Source organism: Lytechinus pictus, unplaced genomic scaffold (assembly GCF_037042905.1).
Source record: "Lytechinus pictus isolate F3 Inbred unplaced genomic scaffold, Lp3.0 scaffold_19, whole genome shotgun sequence".
Lineage (NCBI taxonomy): Eukaryota > Metazoa > Echinodermata > Echinoidea > Temnopleuroida > Toxopneustidae > Lytechinus > Lytechinus pictus.
In genome coordinates this window covers 14608943-14625754 of record NW_026974140.1, presented here as the reverse complement: position 1 = coordinate 14625754, position 16812 = coordinate 14608943, and the positions used below count along the sequence as shown (strand labels likewise).

At 36.5% G+C, this 16812-nt stretch overlaps 1 protein-coding gene across 1 annotated transcript in view; it reads right to left on the bottom strand.

The window, feature by feature from the left end:
• LOC129260842 (kinase D-interacting substrate of 220 kDa B-like) overlaps positions 1 to 16812 on the bottom strand; it is a 50022-nt gene that overhangs the window by 16188 nt on the left and 17022 nt on the right. Inside the window, exons 7-16 of the mRNA XM_064114508.1 lie at positions 13123 to 13221; positions 7468 to 7566; positions 6852 to 6950; positions 6238 to 6336; positions 4914 to 5091; positions 3918 to 4079; positions 3425 to 3634; positions 2865 to 3021; positions 1267 to 1418; positions 96 to 778 (exon numbers count right to left, since the gene is read on the bottom strand). Of these exons, the coding sequence (XP_063970578.1) occupies positions 96 to 778; positions 1267 to 1418; positions 2865 to 3021; positions 3425 to 3634; positions 3918 to 4079; positions 4914 to 5091; positions 6238 to 6336; positions 6852 to 6950; positions 7468 to 7566; positions 13123 to 13221 (1938 nt within the window). The remainder of the gene's footprint in view (positions 1 to 95; positions 779 to 1266; positions 1419 to 2864; positions 3022 to 3424; positions 3635 to 3917; positions 4080 to 4913; positions 5092 to 6237; positions 6337 to 6851; positions 6951 to 7467; positions 7567 to 13122; positions 13222 to 16812) is intronic.

Below are 16812 nucleotides of genomic sequence, written 5' to 3'. Positions count from 1 at the left end.
ATAACAAAGAAGTGTGCTTCTTCAAATTCAGATTAACAATTCCATACCATACATAAAACAGAACATGAAAGATCTTGGACTCATGCAACACTTACCCTCGAAGTAGATGGAGAGACGTGATTGGCCAGTGGCATCTCTGCGCTGTCCTTCAGACGAACACCAACCTCTAAATAGAATGGTAGATGGACCAGGTTGCGAAGGTAGTCATGCCCACGGACATTTGACTCCTTGAAGACATTATGAAGATTCTGATCAATGGCCTTAGTGATGATGTAAGGATCAATGGCTAGGATTGTGATGTAGGGGGAGTACGGGGAAGAGAACAATGCCTTGATGGAATCCAGGATGTTCAAGATCTGCTCCTGCTCGCAGCTGTCCAACCCGTCGACGATGACCACCATCCGCGTCTGGAGTCCTTGGAAGGCATCCATACACTGGGTCATGTTGGTCAGTGTGGTCACCTCTTGCTTCATGCTTCGCAAGAAATCATCAGGTTTCATATGTCCTGCCTGCCGCGCCTTTCTCTCCATCCTCATCCTCGGAGGGTATACCATCTGATAGACAAACTGGACAAAGTTCCAGAGGTTGGCCAGTACTGATAATGCCACAATGCTTGCCAAGACAAAGATGGCTATCTTGTCTTTAGTGACCTCTCGGTTAGGGTCTCCTCTGGTTTTATCATAAGCTAGAAGTACAAGTCCTGTTATGAAACATCCTATAATTATTAAAGTCACTATGAATCTGGGAATGCAGCAGTACCTCTTCCAATGTGATTTACCTGTAAAGAAAGAAGGATCAAGGAACAGTCGGGTAACAGCATCTCACATTCATTCAGTTTTATGTATATTTTATCACCAATTACATCTTCAATAAAAAAAAATGAAATTGCAATGTATTATATGCAAGTCTCTTAAAATCATATCTGGAAAAAATGCAAATTTAAACCTTTGGTTCAAAACACATTAAAAAGCTACACTATAAAGAATGAATTCAAACAAATTATAAATAAAAAAACTTGGGATAAATTAAACTTTGATTCAAGCAAAAAAATAAAGTTGCATCTTTTCCATTTAGCTTATATCTACTGCGCCTTCTCTAATGATACCCCTAGGAACCAACAGTATCTGCTTAGAGAGACACAATACTTACTATCTACTGGTTTGAACTGGACCAATCTATAGAGCCTGAACACTAGTGAACCAAGCTCCTTCTCTAATGATGCCTCAAACTACCAATGATATGGGATTAGAAGGACATAATACTTACCATCTACTGGTCTTGATTGGACCACTCTATAGAGCCTAGATACCAGTGTACCGAGCTCTTTCTCTAATGATACCCCTAGGCTACCAATAGTTCGAGCTAGAGGGGCTTCACTTCCTAAATTGCTCAGGTGGAGGTGATCTCCAAATATAAACCTGGGTAAGGAGAGACACAAATGGAAAGAGGTGAAAAGAACATGTAGTTTGTGTTTTGATGTGACAATTGGCAAAATATATGGTATGACATGGGGAATAAGGATAAAGGAATACAAACTGCAATAAAGAATAATAAATTTTTCAAAGGGACCATATGGATAGTTTCAACTTTTGACATACATGGCAAAAAAAGAAGAAGCTATATCATGACAATTTAGGCAGCCCCAACTGTACTTTGAAGGATACCACAATGTATATTCTCCTATGAAATTGAAGAGAAGGAAAAGATATTATCCCCCCAAAAAGGACAAAAGCCTGTGGTAACAAAAAAAAAAGGGAATATAGCAGAGAAAGAAAGACAGAAATGGAGAAAAGGGGCAGAGAGAGAGATAGAAAACAAGTGGAATGCCTCTGGCTGTCTCACCTGCATCACGCGATTCAATATAGCAGCAGTGCTGATTTTGAAAACTACTATAACTCGCACAAGATGTTCAGTGATACTTGGTTACTCTTATTTCCACGTTTTATGAACTAGACCAATACACTTATAGAGATATGATGGCAATTCAAAAAATACCCCCAACGTGGCCAAAGTTCTTTGACCTTACATGACCTTTGACCTTGATCATGTGACCTGAAACTCGCACAGGATGTTCAGTGATACTTGATTACTATTATGTCCAAGTTTTATGAACTAGACCAACACACTTTCAAATTTATGGCTGTAATTCAACAAATACCCCAATTTGGCCAGAGTTCATTGACCCTAAATGACCTTTGACCTTGATCATGTGACCTGAAACTTGCACAGGATGTTCAGTAATACTTGATTACTATTATGTCCAAGTTTCATGAATCAGATCCATAAACTTTCAAAGTTATGATGGTAATTCAACAGATACCCCCAATTCGGCCAAAGTTCATTGACCCTAAATGACCTTTGACCTTGGTCATGTGACGTGAAACTCATGCAGGATGTTCAGTGATACTTGATTAACCTTATGTATAAGTTTCATGAACTAGGTCCATATATTTTCTAAGTTATGATGACATTTCAAAAACTTAACCTTAGGTTAAGATTTTGATGTTGATTCCCCCAACATGGTCTAAGTTCATTGACCCTAAATGACCTTTGACCTTAGTCATGTGACATGAAACTCAGGCAGGATGTTCAGTAATACTTGATTAACCTTATGGCCAAGTTTCATGAACTAGGTCCATATACTTTCTAAGTTATGCTGTCATTTCAAAAACTTAACCTCAGGTTAAGATTTGGTGTTGACGCCGCCGTCGCCGCCGCCGCCGCCGCCGTCGCCGTCGGAAAAGCGGCGCCTATAGTCTCACTCTGCTATGCAGGTGAGACAAAAATGACTTGAAATAAGGTTAAGACAGAGGCTACACTTTAGCAGACATTGTTTCATTGGCATTATCCTCATACTGACTCACCTAACTGGCAAGACTTTAGCTGTCCTTTCCGAGGAGACAGGAGGATTACAGTAGCACAGCGCCATCACAAGGCGAAAGTAGTTGAATTGCCGTGCGAGCCATTCACTCATTTTCCCTGACCCCCTCCACTTCTGACGATGACCAAAATATACTAAAGCTGAAATAAAGAAAACAAGATACAGTATTACAAGAAGTACACATGCTTGTTCTCACAAAGGGAAGTGAGATGAATAAATATCAACATTTTTCAGGAATTATTCAGCGAATTTTTTCAGGACAATTTCTTTATATAAAACTTAAAAAAAAACACAAATCAAACCCTAAGTATAGAAGATCTATGTAATTACAGAAAATAAACACAACATATCTTACATACTTCATGTTCATTGTAAAACTTCTATATTACAATCGTTAGAACTTGATATAAATTAATAGGTTTACATTCAGAGTTTCTCTTAAATTGTGTGGCAACAATCACTTCATTGAAAATGATGATACAATTTTGTTATACATATATACACATATATACCTATAGACAATACTCAATCGTTCTGACTTACCTAAGATAATATACAATAAAAGAAAGACACCCAGTGCAACCCCACCGGCTTGACTAAGAGTACTCTTGAAGCTGAAATCATCCACCATGAAAGGAATAAAGAGAACTATTGTTCCAATGGCAAGACCTATCAGCACACATAAGACAAACACCCAACAAGTGAAACGAAAGATGGGCTGGTAGTCCTGACGAGCAAACTGATACATCTCATCTGAAATGATAAATAAAATAATATCAGCATTACTGTCACAGTTTTTTTGTGTAAATTTCTCATTGTTATGATTGTTAATGATCATGTTCATCATCATCATCACCAACACCCTTGTCATCATCATCATCATCATCATCATCATCGTCGTCTTCGTCGTTGTCATCATCATTATCACCACCACCACCACCACCACCACCACCACCACCACCACCACCACCACCACCACCATCATCAGCATGATGGTCTGGGAATGGAAGCAAACTGAAATATTAGGGAGACTTACCTTGCAGCTTTTTGAGGATGAAAGACTTGCCGCTGCCCCAGCGTGCATACAGACCTACTGTAACCGGTGGCAGGAGGGTGGGTTCACTGAGGATATCAGCTAATGAACTGCTACATAGATCACTTAATTCATTTTCTACCTCATCACCGGGGCTGAAACTCCCTACAGATCAATCAAAGGACAGCATGTGTTAGATTCATTAAATCATTGTATAATACTATGAAAATCCATCTAGTGTTTACACAAGGGACTATTTCATTGTTCTTTTCCTTTATAGACCCTGCACAATAAGCGTAACGCAGGAGTCAACTAGGTAAGGTGTTCACTGACATTGGTGGAAAGGGGAGAGATGTTGAGTTGGTTTCTAATTTGCATTAGGGAAGATAGTAATACTGTCATTTTGAAGGTTCTATAGAATTTATTGCAAGCTTTTTACAATGTCAATATGAAGACATAACATAAAACAGGGACATATGAGGCACTAGGATGCATGTGAATGCCGGGAGGACAAACAGGATTTCCATGGAGAAACCAGGCCATCTCATGAATGTAAAATGCTTGGATTTACCTTTTGTTTGACACCTTGTTGACAATAGTGGACATGTATGGACAAAATTCCACAATATTTAACAGAGAGTTTAGGAAATTCTTTGTGAGAAGGTTACAGAAGCCTTGAAGGGCCAAATATATGGCATTTAATGGAGGAAAGAACAGAAAATATGGTCCAACTTACTACGGTGAGTAAAAAGTAATCATTTCAAATCAACAGAAACAAGTATGAACTTAGGGTAGTCTAAACCAGTTCAAGTTAGAAATGCCCTTCTCAGATTATTATACTTAAAGGTGTACATGCCAAATACATGCACACTTAAAACACAAAATCTACATAAAGTACATATCAAGTTGGCCAATCCTCGTAACTTAAACCCAGAAGCTGCATTAGGAAATGAAACAAGAGATGGAGATTGAATCGTAAACAGAGAAAGAAATACTTACTAGCACCAAAAATTTGTGTAAGGATGCCCTTTTGATGATTACAATCAATGTTATAAGGGGTTTCCCCTTCCTTGTTAGGCTTGTAAAGTAGCCTACCATCTTTAGGGTTTCTTAGAAGTAATTCAGAGATCTTTTTATCCCTGAATCGGATTGCTATATGAAGTGGGGTATCTCCTCTCTGTGAAGAAATGAGATAACAAATCACATTCAACTCAGACCAGATAAGATGTTTCACATAGAAAACAGGAGGAACTATGTAAATACCAAGTGATAGAGAGTGAAACCTGTCTACAGTGACCACAGGAAGGAGACAAAATATAACCTTTAAAACATTTGTCTGCTATAGACAGGTTCTTATACACATGATCTACCATCATGGTAATCTAGTCTGCTGTGCAAACCCTTCACTCGAGTAAAGGGTCTGAATTGCAGCCTACTAATGCCTTGTGTACTGAAGGCCCTCTCGCTCATTGAAACAGCAAATTTTGTATGTACTAGTCTATGCATGGAGACACACTTGTTGATCAAAGTTTCAATCAGGGTCTGTGCCTGCAGACTAATGGTTATCAGTTTCAGTGGCCACTACACAGGTGGCTGATATTGAGAGTTGGCCGCTAGCACAGGTGTGACCACTTGACAGTTACAAGATCTTTATAGGCAAATGGTATTCACAGACACATTTATTCTTTTACTTTAAGTAAAGGCTTCAATGCAAGTAATTATGAATGGAATATAATCATGGATTTAAGGATAATATGGAAGGAGAAGTGAATATGAATATTTAAGGAGAAATCAAAATGTGATCTTTATAAATAGAATCCATACTGACTGGTTTTTGATCAAGCTGGTTAACTGTAAGAGATCTTTTTTCAGACAAGTTACCCCTGAATAGATACCTCATGCATACAATTGTAAAAATCGTTTGAAAAGCCTATTAAATGCTTGACCTTTGTAGCATACACTTCTACTGCTTTGTTATATCAATCAAACCAAATATAGTCCAAGACTTGATGATCAGAATCCCTGCAGGGAAATCCAGAAATAACTCTTAAAAATCTTTCTTGAAACAAGTCTGCATTCATCAGTGACAAATATTCATTACCACAATGTATATTTCTGATCCTTTATCCATCAAAGGCATCAATATTAATGAATTAAAAAAGGGCACATCACTTCAAGCAATCGTCATGAGATTTTGCCTACTATATCCATTCTGTTATTACTTACAGAATTGATCCGAACTGTGACCTTTGAATCTAAAATAAACTACTTGATGAAATTATTCATCAAGCAATCAAACTAGTTATTCATGACAATCGATTACCTTGTCAGTTGCTGATACTTTGGCTCCTTTGTCAAGCAACGCTCTAACCACTTCTCGGTTTCGATTTCTCGTTGCTCGCAGTAAAGGGGTTTCCCCATCCTACAAGTGAAAAAACAAACAAAATGCAAACATTGCAAGGATACATCAGAACTGGGACACTTTACATCGCTAACAGAAGAAACACATTATACAATGATTATTTGTTATAAATTGCAACATGGTAATAGCCAATGACCTTTTTTTTTACATGTGTTTTTTTTTTGGGTCAACATAACCACCACCAACCAATAAGAATCGTTCTCTAATATTTGTAATTGATCACTAATCTTTGTTTCACATGATTCTGGATATATGATCAGGAAAATCTATGAACAGAAAATCATGACATGATGTATCACATTATTCATGTGAACTTCAATGAACCTCTTTAATCTGTCAATGGTTAAAAATGTGTGATCAATATTCCAAAAATACAGATCCTGTTGATGCCTATGAACAGAGACGTGTCTCCATACGAGACATGGGGAGGGGGTGTTGTCTACAACTGTAGTCTTGATCAGTTCTTACAACAGACACCTAGTAAAGCAATAACAATATGGAAGCATGATACTTACCTTTGCTGCTAATTCAGTATTTGGATTACTATCTAAGATTGCTTCTAAGATGTCTACATGACCTTTCTCAGCTGCCCAGTATAATGCTGTCTTCTTCTCCTGAAATAAGTAAGCAACAACAATAAAAAGATTAGTATTCACATTCTGGAATACATATTTGAAAGCGAACAGTATTTGTATGGAGCTATATATCTGTTCAAAAGCGTTAGAAATGATTAGAAACTGTGTCTCATAAATGAGTTTTAAGTCTTACAATCACAGCTTAAAATCACAATTGGTACTGAAATTATATGAGTATTATCTGGAAAGAGGGGAAAAGCAGCAAAATATCAGGGATAGAATGAGAAAAAGATAGAGAAATAAATGTAGTAGGTGGACGAGTCAGATCTAGAGAGGGAAAAGGAAGTAAAAAAAAGGACAAGAAAAAAAGAGAAGGAAAGTAGAAATGAAAAGAACATGGAGGAAGATAAAGATGAATGAGAAGGAGAAGGAAGAGAGGGAGGAAGAGAAAGAAGATGCAGAAAGATGATGAGAAATATGAAGTGTATGACAGAGGAGGAAGGAAGAGGAAAGAGCAAGTTGATGAAGAGAAGTAGGAGGATTGTTTTATACTTACGTCACCCTGTATATCCACATCAGCAAACTTCTTGAGAAGTAACTTGACGACCTCTGTTTGACCCCCTTTGACTGCATGTATCAAGACTGTGTCATCATGCTGATAGATGAAAATTAAACAGTATGGTATCTTAAACTATATTTCATGTAATGCACTATAAGAGCAACAAAACAAAAGAAAATAGCATAAGTCAAATTTATCTTAAAAAATTAAGGATAAATTTTCCACAAACTAATGAGTAATGCAGATATTATGATTTTCTAATGTGGTTTTATTTCAGCATTGGGTTGTAAAGGGGAGGGGATTCTAGACAGTGTAGAAATTGTCATACCAATATCATAATAAATTAAATAAAGGCATTTCAAGTTTCCAAGTTGAATTGGAACACATCAATAGCACACCCAGTACATTCAGCTTTCATGAACATCAGTCTATTTCACTTTTCTACATCTCTTTCATCTTTTCTTGTCCTCTACCTTCTGCTTTCTTTTCCCCCTTTTTCCTTTTTCTCTTCTCATTCTACTTGCACATTCTTACTTCTATCCATCTCTACCCATACCCATTTTTTTTTTCAAACTTGATTATTTCTTCTGTTGTGTGTATGTGTTCTTATCTGATCTATTTTGGGAGTCATTTCTCTCTAACATTATGTGAGGTATGAAACCACACCATTAGTTAGCCTAAAAGGTGTGGAGTCCTTTTCACAAGTAAAAAAATAACCAGAGGATACCAGATAGAATTGATTAACTCCTAAACCAAATCATTATCCGCTTAAATACTTTTGATATTGATGTTGGAGGAAAGATATTCCATTGGCCTATTCATATGGTTTTTTTTTCATTCATAGAAGCAAGGTCATCCCTTCACATCTATGGAATTCAAAAGTTGTATCCATTTATAAACTTTTTTTTGTGGGGGTCTCATTTGCATAATACATCTGTTTTCCTCTTTTATGATTTGTTCCTGTTTCTTTCTTATTTTGTTTTTAGAGCTGAAACAAATAATCTGAGAGAAAAAGTTAAATTATCCTTATTCAATGTGAAGAGGGGTTTCCCACTCTCAACCTCTAAACATCTTGTCTAATGGATAACAATCTCAGCACAGCATGACAAAGGGGTACGGAAAGGTTCATTTCTAGGCCCTAATTACTCAGAACTCCATCAGAAAAGGCTATTTTAGCTCACAAATGTAATGGTCTAGAGAAGACATGCATACATAATCATGCATAACATGTCATCTGTACAGGCTTTGAATGTTTGTTTCAATTGGTTTATTCTTGTGCAATTTGTAAATGCAGCAATGTTGAAATGTTCACTTCTGTACTTTTGCTACACATATATCATGAATATTTTGAATAAATAAGAAATATTTGTATTTAAATCGCAAGTGTCTCGTGTCGTAAAATGTTTATTTATTTTGTTTTCAATTATTACCAAAAACATGCTTCAAGATTCAATTTCGAATCTCTATAGTCAAATGCACATTATAACAGTGAATTAAAAAAAGGAAGAACTGCAATGAATTGAAAGATACACCCCAAACTACTTACAAGGAACATCTATGAATATTCTTTATGGTCATATATGGGTTCATGTGTCATTTTAACATCAAGTGCATAATATGCTTGAGGATGTACATGGGAAGGTGGAGTGCCTTATCTTGAAAATGCTAATGTGTTTGTTCTGTTCTGCTTGTTTGCAGACAGAAGAGGATAGTGATGCTACACGTATTAGATAACAAGATAAGAGACAAATGAAGAATTACAATAGGAGAGAGGTGATAACAAAGAGTGATACAGTGGAAAATTAGATGAGGAAAAGAGGGGGACAGTACAGAAGAGAAGAAAAAAGATGAGATGGAGGAAGAGAAGAGAAGCAAATGGAGAGGAATAAAGAGGTACCGGCAAGGAAAATGGGATCAGATTAGAGGAAGTGGAGAATAAAGAACTACAGAAGAGACATAACACAGAAGAAAGAATATAAAGGAAAAAATAATGCAGAACATATATATGCAGTGCACACTATCATTAGATGTTTAAGATCTATAACATCTGAATTTTAAAGATTTCTTTATGAATATGGATTGCTTTACTTAAAGACATAACACCTAAAATGCATCACAATCAATGAAACAAATAAAAGCTTCTGGTTTAGACCATAAACGTTGATCAAGTGACATGCTCTTAATCTAAATCCAATCAAATGATGATACAATAAAAGTTACTGAAATGGCAATGCAATTCCACAAGGGCAGACCTACTTAACACTGATATGATATCCAATGACACTGGTAAACATGTATCATTTATGAGGGAAATGCAGACAGAGTATACCATCTTAAGATTGAAACATTGTAACATATGAAGACTTTGATATTATCAAGCATGAAACACTTTGCCCCAGTTCTTTATTGAGCTGGAAAGGTAATCTAACCATGAAAAAAGAATGATACTTGTAAGGTTATTTCATGTCACATGTAAAGTGTGAACAAGTGAATTAACTAATGATATTATTGTCAAAGAGTACATGTAATATACTTGAAAATGAAAGTTTATTGGTTTGATTCAAGAAAATGCATTGCTGTCTTCTGGAAGTCTTTGATCAATATTTGCCACTTGAAACCCAGGAGATAATCTTGTTCCTATGTCATATTTCACATATTCATACGGACTCCCCAGGGAGTGGAGATGTGGCATATTGTGCACATTTAATGACCTGTCTATTGCAATCAATCTTCTTATTATTTTTTGAAATATAAAACAGATCCCTGATATCAGCAGAACATTTTTGTGCCTCTGAATTAGGAACAAGTGTGAATACAACCCCTGCCCGTTCCACATCTCTTCCTCTCATCTCAACATAGCACCAAGGAGAAACAAGAGACAGAGAGGTGTATAGATGGAGTGAAGTGATGCAGGTTTCCTCCGGTCTCCCTCTCCAGATGTCTGGCATTCAAAGGAGGTAATAGTCTGAAAAAGCTTTACGCAACATTTGGTGGAAGTACTACCAAAGGAGGAACAATCAAACATCACTAAAAGGTCAATCAATTGACACAGTGGCTCGATCGCTTGCTATAGGCTAGATACATTATAACTTTAAATAAGTCACCAACATTGCTCTGCAAAGAAGTGCCTTTTGTACATGGTTGCAATGAAGGCATTGTGTATATATGCTTGCCAGTAAATAACCAGGAGACTTATAGTCTTGTTTCCTCTCCAGACTTTGTAAACAATTATTATCCATTTACCACTGATGTTTGTAAGCTGTTCAAAAATCTGAAAATATTGTTTTGATGTCTTTTAGGTCACTCCCTTTCTGAAACTAATCTGGATGCTGTGCTTATAGCACAACCAAATTAGTTTGATTATTCTCCAGAAATAATTCCTAAAAAGGTTTTCTTGTATTTCTTTGCACAGGTAACTGCAGATTATTAAGTAAGAGAAACGGAAGCATCTTTTGTACATAAACCAACGGTTGGATTTCAAGTACCCGGTGTCCTCCATTTATGGAATGTAATCCCACCATAAACTGCTTCTGAGTGGGTGATAGAGGGAGATGCTGAAACATGAAACAAATTTATAGGGTAATCGTATGTCTCTCAAGTACCGCCTTGAATTATTCACGGGGTCTTACTGTGGGTGGTTTCATCCAAAAGAAAGATGTTTCTTTAATTCATTTGTCTAAATTCGCAACCAAGATGGCAACAAACTATATGTCTGTTGGAAGGGCGATAAAATTAGAATAATGACTTTCATGGACTTTCTATGCTGGGAAGATAAGTCAGCCTATAGGTAATCTCCAATCAAATGAGAAAGTCCAAAAATTTAATAATTTATCATAGGAATGACTTGAAAGATTGACTTCAGTGATCATCATCCAGAATCAAAATTGAATTCAACTTTATGATAAATCATTATACTTTATTTTAATACTGAGTGGTGAAATTTTGAGGGAGCAAAATCTTGGTCCAAACCTATAGAAAAATTTTCCTGACCCTGAATGTGATTTTCATAACTTTTACATTCATCGTCAGCCTATGTGCACACTTTGGTTAATATTCTGGTTCAATGTATTTCAGCCCAAAGCAATAACTTGCAAACTCTCTACCATCTATATGTAGTATTCTTGTGAAAATCCTGTGAGGCAATAGTGGTTAACTAGGCCATTGACGTGGGCAATAAATAAATTTTTCATTAAACGATTGCAGAAGTCACAAATATGGCATGGTTGGGAGAAATGAGACCCCTGTCCGTCTGCCCGTCCTCCAAATTGTAGCCACAATTGATGCACTTGAAGTGGCACCCCTATTCCTCATCCAGAAGGGCACTCTGAAGACCAAGCAGAATTTTTTTTTTGGTTGCTGAATTTGCAAAGCACTTGAGAGGAGAGAAGGCGTGTTGAAACGAGATGCGTCTCTTTAATAGCTGACTGCATATCAGATGCCTACCGCATTGCCCTCCTATGCTTGTGATGTTAGAATATAGCATGGCCGCCGGTGTCTGATTTCTGATAGTTTATCACGCATCCGGGCAGGGCAAACACCCATAGAAGGGGGCCCTCTATTGCATCGTTGTAGATTAGGGTAGGGGTGGAATGTTCACATCAGGAGCTGTATTGTGAATTGCTTTTCTGCTGTTTTGATAGAGCAATGTGAACAGGTTCAATGGTTTAGTTCATGAATGGATTGATCTCAGACATGACCACTGATATAATAGGCTCTTCCTTTATGTTTGCTTCAGTATGTATTTTCTTTCCATTTTGTTTGGAAAAATATCCAGATAACATATATCCAGCTGTTTTATAATATTTAATTCATTCCCCCACAGCTCTCAATCTTCCCCTTTATCACCAACGATGAAAATCTTTCCTCCTTCTTCATTATTGAAAATTCATTGTGCTACCTAGGATTTTTTCTTCTTTCTTTCTCTCTTCTCTCCTCTCACCACTCTGATCCAATCTCAGACCCCATTCACTAAGGCTCTACAATTACATTTGACACCGTAGGAAGCTTTAATGAAATCTGAGAAATTGCTTCATTCTCTACCCTCCAAACAACATCTTCCCAATCACACAGGGTTTAATCACAATCAGAACTAGGTCTCCAATTTGAGAGCAATGTCTCTATTCTTAGCCTTTTCCTCAAACATTCCAAAATCATCAAAACAGGTGCATTTCCGATCTTTTCAATTTCAAATCTGTCAGTATAAAAGCACTCCTTCATACTAAACTCTTTGCCTGAACATTCCATATCATTTTCAAGAGGAAATGTTCATTTTATTTCATCAATCAAAAAAATTGGAATGTTCAAGTTTACATTCACAACCATAATAATCTATTCACAAAGTCAATGCTATGCCTCCTATTTTGGAATGAGTAAAAACATGATGTGAAACAGATAAGTGGCAACAAAAAACATTAAAGTTCACCTTTTTGTTTTAAAATCATTAAAAAAAATAACTGGGCTTTCATGTTCATACTCATAAAGGCCTTTATTTCTTCTTTCCTTTATTCATGGTATTTTTCAACAAAAAATAATTCATGGCACTAAATAAAATTGAATATGCTAACTAGGCCTTCATCTTTTTCTCTAATGAGGCAATATATCTTTATCAATTATTTGATGACTATTCAATCTTCCAGTCAGAAAAAAACTCACCTTGTCTTGTATATTGACATAGGCACCTGAATTCAGCAAAAGTTCAGTGACCTCTGTATGTCCTTCCATGGCAGAGCAGCACAAGCTTGTCAGCCCATCCTGGATGGGAAACAAAGATGATACAATAGATAAGCCATCGAAGGCAAAAAGAATGAAATAACCCTACATGTATGTTCCGATGCAGAGGCAGCTTCAGCATTTTAAAAGCAAATCAATCTGAAAAAGAGGGGAGCAACTGATAACTTTCTTAGATTTAGTTTCATTAATATGTACTGCATGTTCAATGGGTGATTCTCAAAATATGGAGGGTGTACATCTCTTACGCTTACTGCAAATGCAAATTTACAATGCTAGACAACTCTGCTGGGTTGCTTTATAATGATGGAAGTATGGCTGACAATGACTTTTGAACATCTTGAACAATATCAAAATAACAAGATAAACATCTAAGTTTAAATCATAAAAAGGATAATATTTTATAAGGGTGGGGTGATAACTTACGGATGAGAACAAATGTAAGATCTGTCACAATGACATTGTATTGACTCATAAATGGAACTGCAAACATTAGGCTGTGCAATCACATAATAGAACCCCCTCTGAAAATTAATCAACATGAATAGCTTGAGAGCAAACAATTGTGCCCATGCATCTCAGCATGAAAGCAGAGGGAACGACATGAACAGCACAGATAGCAGGGATGCACTCTCTGTTGCCATAGCGCACCATCAAATCATAACAATACTTGTCATCTCCAGAGGCTTTTGAGATGCTTTCAGGTCATCCAACCTTTTCCTCTGCCATGAAATAGACACCGTAGCGATGACAAGTGGTAGGAATGAGCTCAATTAAGGGAAGAGATTGGATGAGAGTAATGCAGGGAGGTACTCAGGTTCTATGGTAAACCAAAGAGGGGCATCAGGGAAGTTTTCTGATTCTATGGTAAGCCTCAGGGAGGAGACAAATTTTTGTCAGGGGCAGATACAGTCTCAACCCTTTGCATGTGAATGTTGCAAAAACTTATATTTGTTTAATCAAATTTAAAAAAAAAAGGTAAATTTTCTCCTTACTTCTGTACCAGATAAGTTAACAAATTGCTAAAAAGCTCCAGTAAAATAATAATAAACAAGCTGTATAACTTGATTTCTCTGTTCTGCAAGGCTCAGAATAGGCCCCCACTTTAATATTTAACATGTATACCATGCAACTTCATGATGGGACTGCATCTCTGACATACGGAAGTGGATGAATGATTGTTTTCTTAAACTCAATGATGATAACACAGAATTTCTCATGTTAGGCTCAAGGCAACAACTAGCAAAGACTAATATTAGTCACATACAGGTCGGCTCAGCTCACATCATTCCTTCTGAAAAGGCAAAAAATCTTGGTGTCATTTTTAATTCTACCATAACCTTGATTTTCACATCTCTTATATTGTTAAGTCTGCTAATTACTATCTCCGGAACATCCGAGCAATAAGAAATTACCTAACCCCCAAAACGACTGAACAGCTAGTAGTATCAAATTCCTAGATTACAGAAAATTCAAATCATGGCTGCCCGACTCGTCACAAAATCTGTACGTTCGACCCCCACTACCCAACTACTTAAAACACATTAAATATAAGATATTGCTTCTAACCTACTGCTCAGTTCATAACCTTGAAACTAAATGTAATTATTATTAATGTATGATTATATATTTTTATATTTTACTAATTATTCTAATTTACTTGTTTATTATGTTGAATTCATAATGTCAGGTGCCTTGAGCATTCCTTGGAGTGGATATGTGCACGTTAGACAAAAAGCATAGAAAGAGTGTAAAATTCATACATAATTCACAATATTGTTTATTGTGTTTCTTTCTTTTAACTGATGCAAATTATAATTTAGTTTAAGTTAAATGTGTTTTAAAGTTATCAAGATCATCCACATTCATGATGAAAGTTAGCTAATGATTACTTGACAAGAGATATGGATGGTCAAAACATGATAAGGAATGTGCAATGGATTCATGTAAAGTCTGAATCACCAGAAGGGAGCATTAAGAATGGATAAAGGGGAATACAGAGCACTCGGTATATTGCAGTCAACATCTCAAGTACACTTATCTTTCTCCATCCTGCCGATGTCATTTTCTGAAGAACAAAGTCCTTTTCTGAAGAAATTTTCATATTCTCTGGCATATTTTATCGCATTTATAGTAATCAAGAGAATCAAAATACCAAGAAGCATTCAGATTGTTAAAGAGATCTAATAAGGGATTCCTGAATCTATCCTTGTCAAGTTCAAGCTTAAAGTGCTTCTGAAAGCTATACACCTGCTCCTTTCATCACTGTTTCTTGTGAAAGCACTTCAACAACATTCCAACCACTGAGCTTTCAAAAGTCAAGCAAGCCTCAGTTATGTTGAAAGATACACACTTCAAAGTTCGTTCACACAGATCTCCCTCCCATCAGCTTGCCAAGGTTAGCCTGTGCCCCTGAAACTTGCAGCTTAATTCAGTATTTGTTTACACACTCAGCTAGCCAAAGGCATCGCTGAAGATACCGACTGGCCAGTGTTAAGTTGCATGAACAAACAAGAATAGACTTGACATTGGAATGAACCTTCATGTGTATAGGAGGCATGGAGGTGTCCAGAGAGATGAGCTGGTTATAGCATTCAGTTGCTTAATTCTGTTCTTGATTGTGCATAAAAGTGTGCTTAGGGCATGACTGAAGTTGTTGAGTGCTTATATGGGGTTTCATTTGAAAGACAAATTTGAGACTTGTCAAGAAGGCCAAGATTAGAAAGAAAGAAAGCAAGTTTGATAGTTACCTTCTAAAACAGGAATAGGAAGGCGACACACGACCCATTTCTTGTTACAAGCTATTAAAAGAATCCACTTTATTCAAAACCAAACAAAGATCTGATAGAACGTGCCTGATAAAGCACTGTCACTATTACCAACGCTGAACCAGATGCACAAGACTCTGAAGAAAACATTGCTTCCGGGTTCTTTTTTTTAAAACCTTGCCCAGAATATCCTGGTCATGAATACACAGGACTCACTACACAATCTCAAAAGAGGGACATCCACAAAGATGTGCCACTAATCTATTTCTTCAGAGGAGGCTTCTTAACCAAGCTATTAATACTTATTAGTACAATGATTCACAAATGAGCAGAGATGATAGGATTTTTTTACAGACTAGTAGTGAAGCTGGTGTTATCTGTATATCATCCTAATGCAAGAATTTAAAGATTAAATACCTATTTGTGCAAACAGCTTAAAAGAATCATTAGAAGAAAAAAGAATTATGCAAACATGTCCAGTCACTTTTATGACATATTTAAAGCTATTACCACAGCATTATGAATACAATTGTAGCCCTATGATAAGCTTTCAAGGGGGGCAAGAAATTTGTTCTTGAAAAAAAAAAATTGCCTTAGAACCACTGTTGGTAATAGGGGACTTTTAAGAGTAGGAAGGTAAGACGATTATCTTGTCCACTTGGACTAATGTGAGGGCTGTACTACCATGAACATTATGTGGACATATCCATAGGCCACCATATCAGCTGGGCTTAAGAAATATTAAGGATCAGATATAAAACTGTCCTCTGCTTAGATAGTCAAACAGATTAAAGTTTGGAGAGAATCTTTTGGATACTGTTTTGTAATAACTTCAGAAGACCAAGTG